Source organism: Eupeodes corollae, chromosome 1 (assembly GCF_945859685.1).
Source record: "Eupeodes corollae chromosome 1, idEupCoro1.1, whole genome shotgun sequence".
In the NCBI taxonomy this organism is placed as follows: domain Eukaryota; kingdom Metazoa; phylum Arthropoda; class Insecta; order Diptera; family Syrphidae; genus Eupeodes; species Eupeodes corollae.
Window position 1 is genome coordinate 131,852,092 of NC_079147.1, and position 4,922 is coordinate 131,857,013.

Consider the following 4,922-nt stretch of genomic DNA (forward strand, 5'->3'; position numbering starts at 1 on the left):
AAATGATGAACATTAAGTCACCTATAACCACTCGACTACACTTTTTTTTAACTTAGAAACATTAAGAAGACAAACTTTTTAAGATACGAATACTCATGTTTTCTATTCTTTTATAAACAGATCCAATATTGTATCATGTAATTTATTATCATAAGAATTTTTTAATTAACTATTAAAATTTGTTGCTGTTTACAAATTAAAAACTTCGCTAATAGTTTCTTGGAGTAGGTTCGAACACTCAAGTAAAATCGATCTAACAATCGATTTATAATCAACTGTGTCTAAAGATAAGGTCCCCTTGTAAGTGTTTTGCTCATGGTTTCTTATCTTTATGATAACAACATTTGTTTTATTCTGCAGCAATAGATATATAGGGGATTTTATTTTTAATTTTGCATTCAGTTTTTGAGATTTTAAAGTAAAGACATGAATAATTTGCTCAAGTTACTAATTTTCTCGTGTGTTACTTTGATTGCTACAGCAACAAATCATGGCGAGAACCTCGACGACGTGTGTCCTCATATATGTCCCGACATATTCGAGCCAATTTGTGGTACAGATGGTACTGAGTACGTACAATTTGAGAACCATTGTGAAATGAATGTTTTTAATTGTAAACGAAGGCGTTCGACTTTGTTAAGTAGGTTTTTCGATGGTACCTACTTTGTTTTACATTTAATTTAATTACGGAATTTTTAATTTTGTTCAAGCCTACAGCAATATTGATATGGATTGGTGTACAACTAGTGAATTGAACGATAGTTTTGATATGTTCACCAAGGAGAATTCTGAATTGGAATTATCATGCATGAAACCATGTCCGATGATACTAAGACCAGTATGTGGATCAAATGGAGAATACAGAAAAACTTTTAGCAATGATTGCGAAATGGAAATGTTTAACTGTCTTAGCAGGATTCAAAGGAAGAATGGTAAGATTCCATAATGACAGGCTGATAGTTGATAAACATTTTCTTACTTATTTTTGTTTTGTTGAATTCTAGAATGGAGACTATTGAAAAGCGCCAGTTGCTCTATTTAATCATGATATCAGTACCATAAAAGTTTATATCTGTAATTGTTGCTATTGTACTTATAAAATAAGGTTTTAAGTGTGGTAAAGTGCACTGACAGATTTATTTTATTTCAATCAGTGAATGGTTTTAAATAAAAGATTATAAAATTTTAAAATACTGATTTTTTTTGTAACTGCATTGCCAGTTTAAAACTTATTGTTTGGGCCTCCGTCAGCTGAATTTGTATTTATTTTTTTTCAAAGATATTAAGTTGCTATTTAAATGTTTCGACTTTTCTTAAATATCACATCAAAAATTGTATGGATGAATATTGTAAGGTGCTAAAGTTCCTTCAAAATGTACTTAATTTTTATTTCCAACCAAACTTGGTTGTAGACATCTTTTATTTATTGCTTGTTAAGGGATTAAAAATCAATGGGTAGAATTATGATTATTACTAAAGAGGTGTTTAATTATGGGTTATGTGTTTTCTTAGTTATCTTGAAAAAAGAAATATATATATACATATGTATAGTAGTATAGTGTAAGTCCTGAAGTTGCAGAAATATTCAAGCATCTGATTTAAAAAATATATTGGGCCATATTCATAGTTCTTTGATAGGTTCCGATTTTGTCTTTGCTAAACTAAACTACAGTTTATGTTGTTTAGAGAGAATTTAAACCCGTTTGAAAACGATACGCTGGAGTCTAAGAATAAACACGACGAAACCTTCGTTACAGGTGTTTTTAAATCTCTTAAAAGTCAAGAATAGACAAACACTTTGAAAGTAATTAGGTTGCGAGACATTTTATATCAAAATATAAAAACAAACTTTAAAATGGCAAAAGACTTAAATTAGATCAATATTTTGCTAGATGTTGGAATGCTACCACCCAAACTAAAGCTCTACTTAACCCGAATCCACCCCGGTAAAATAGATGAGGACCATTTGTATGAAAATTATCAATTCGAAATTGACATTCTAAATATTGAAGACCAAAATTCAATTTAAGGTTGGTCAATATCTGTGTCTTTCCATGTTTTAACAGCATTAGCGCGACTTTCATACAATTCCTCAACTAACAGCAAATAGAATAGTTTAAAGGATTTCAAAGATTTTGGTTCTCCAGCTAACGCATTGTATCTTGTTCCATTGTAAAGGTTTAAATGAAATTGTGTTAGAATTGTAGAGAAAGATACCTTAAACTTGTTTCCTGTGAAATTCTTTTATAAATAGCAGCTGTGTTTAACCTAAATGTTAAATTTAGACTCCAGTTAAAATAGACTCGGGTTTAAAATATCTATATGCCCCATTATGTTCTGGAAAAAGAGCCAATTTTTGCTGAATAAAAAAAACCTGAGTAATATATGTGGAATGAAAAGTATTGCGACTTAAAACAAATACAAGTTCTAAATTTTCAAAGGTTATACATCAATTTCTTCGACCAGTTTGATGTCGAAGCAATTCTTCATAGTTATAGATATAGAAAATATTAAATAATGATTGTTTCACCGAACTTCGCTATGCAAAGTGGCTGATGCTACGGTCGCAGGGGGATAACTCAATTTTGTATTTTTGTCTTTGAATACGTACCTATACGTAAAAAAAAAAGTAGTATGGTGCATTGCGATAAATAAGTGTTGCAATTTTGAAGTTCCTGGCTTACAAATTCGGCTTTGTGGATTTTGTTCGAAAGAAGGTCAACTGTGGCTTGATGTTTAGTGCGTTGGACTGTCTGCCTGTGCCATCTTATGTTACATGGTACATACATCACATGTCTGGTCTCAACAAGTTTTTCTTTTTGTATAGGCTTAAGTAAACATTTATTGCGGGAGTTGAATTTGATATACAGATTTTGGAAAACACACATTTCTACGATTTATTTATTTATTGGTCCAATCAAGGGGCACAGTACTTTCCAACAAAGTTCATGTACTTCTCACAGTCCATAACTATCGATCATCTCTAATAAAAATGGCACAACAGTTTAATATTCACCTTTGCTGAGTGCCGGGCCATAGAGAAATTCCGGGCAATTGTAAGGTAGATGAGCTCGACAGAAATGGTACAGTACAACCCATTCTACCACGTCTGGCAAATACCAATCGCTACATGTAAACTCCTCCTAATGCAGGAATCTATGAAGAGGGTAGGTGGAATAACATCACCACGTGTCAGGTTTTAAAAAACATCTGGTCTACACTAGATGCTTGCTTTCTATAAGCTCTATAATCGGTGTCATAAACGGGCATTGTCCAATAGGAAAGCACGCCACGCGGCTTTACCTTAAAAACGCAAGACTTTACAAGGAGAATTCTTCTATAACGATTTAAATCATATTAGCAAAATCAGCCTCTCACGTTTCGTAAGGGACTCAAACTGGTTTCATTGAGCTAATAGAAAACCTCAAAATTCACGTGGTATCACAATGGGCTATTAAACTGACCTAAGTTTGTCCTACTCCATCTCAGACAGCCACTTTAACCTAACCTAACCATACCTGCAGCAAATCTACGGTAACGAATTTACCGCTATCATTTACTGCAGTAACAAGATTAGCCAAATGGAATTGTTTAATATTGAATTGTGTACGCCGAACAATACGCAAAAAAATTGATAGCGATGAATTGTACTATAAGTGAAGTAAGGTCAATCAAAGGTGGCCGCAAAATAATAACTGATGGCTACGGTTATTACCTTGAAAAACAAGGAGATGCTGTGTTCCGATGGAGCTGTTCACAGAAAAAGAACACATTTTGGAAAAAAAGAGTGTAGAAATGTATTGCAATACGAGTAGCGATAGTGATGATGATAAAGAAGGTTTAGTGCGAAGTTTTGCGTCTGCATCTGTAGCCTGAGTTTGTGTTAATTTATGTGCGGAATCCGGATGTAGTCATCAAAGTATTTGGAAGTAAATTGACTGGGATTCATTTCCGTTTGGGTTTAACCACTGTTTGAATTTAAGCAAATTTACTACGGCATCTTCCAATGGAGATACAATTTGCACTTGGTTTGGACCTCCACCAGTGCTTTTATTTCAGTTGAATTTTATTTTCTTCTTCATTTTGAACTTAAAGTCAGCACAAACCTGATTAAATCAAAAATTAAAATATGTTTTACATTAATGAAATAAGCGCTTCAAGCCTTTTGCCTACCAACCATCTCCATATCTTACTGGAGGACACTTGCTGTTCAGCTCCTCAGCTATGAAATTCCATTCCCTTTTTATGTCAGTTTTGTTGATTCCCTTCAAAAGTCTCCTAGCCAACTGCTTGTTGTTCTCCATCAGCTAGACGCGGACCTGGAACTGTTTCTGATTTGTTAATTTCAACTGCAAATGTGAACAAATATTTTGTTTTAATCTATCGCAAATGAAGTACTAATAAATTCCATAAAATAAATTATTATTTAACAAAGAAACTTACAGTTTTGCGATCTTCCATTTCTTCATTGTCATCGTTTCCTTTCGTCTTACAGAATGCTGAATGAAAGCGTTCAATACGCTTGAAGTTTACACACGACAACAAAACGAGTGACAAAAGTTGAAAACGACTTATGGAATGCAGATTGAGTCGTGTCGTATATTTTGCTGTAGTTTACGACATCGGTAGTAGGGGTGAATTAAAACAAAAAACAGCAAACAAAGAGTTGCAGAACCATTGTGCATAAATCCATCGCAGATTATCTGTGACAGTGTAAGGGAATGTGAATCTTCGATGGGACCATGTTTTGACATCCGCTTTTGTCCAAAAGCAAAAAATTCTTCGAACCGCATAATATTAATCGGATTAATATAAGAAATGATTTAAAGCATCTTGAAGGTGAATTATTTGTTTTATCAAAAACAGAAAGTGATGGAAACAAAATTATATTGTTATGAGCGGAGTCCAGATTGGTTCTCCTT

At 33.3% G+C, this 4,922-nt stretch overlaps 1 protein-coding gene across 1 annotated transcript; it reads left to right on the forward strand.

Moving 5' to 3' along the window:
• The first annotated feature begins 392 nt into the window (after window positions 1-392).
• On the forward strand, window positions 393-1,191 carry LOC129941146 (enhancer of split M1 protein). Its single transcript, XM_056049706.1, has 3 exons — window positions 393-640; window positions 711-932; window positions 1,005-1,191. The coding sequence occupies exons 1-3, from the start codon at window positions 427-429 to the stop codon at window positions 1,040-1,042; spliced, it is 474 nt and encodes a 157-aa protein (XP_055905681.1). The 5' UTR covers window positions 393-426; the 3' UTR covers window positions 1,043-1,191.
• Window positions 1,192-4,922: the final 3,731 nt, after the last annotated feature.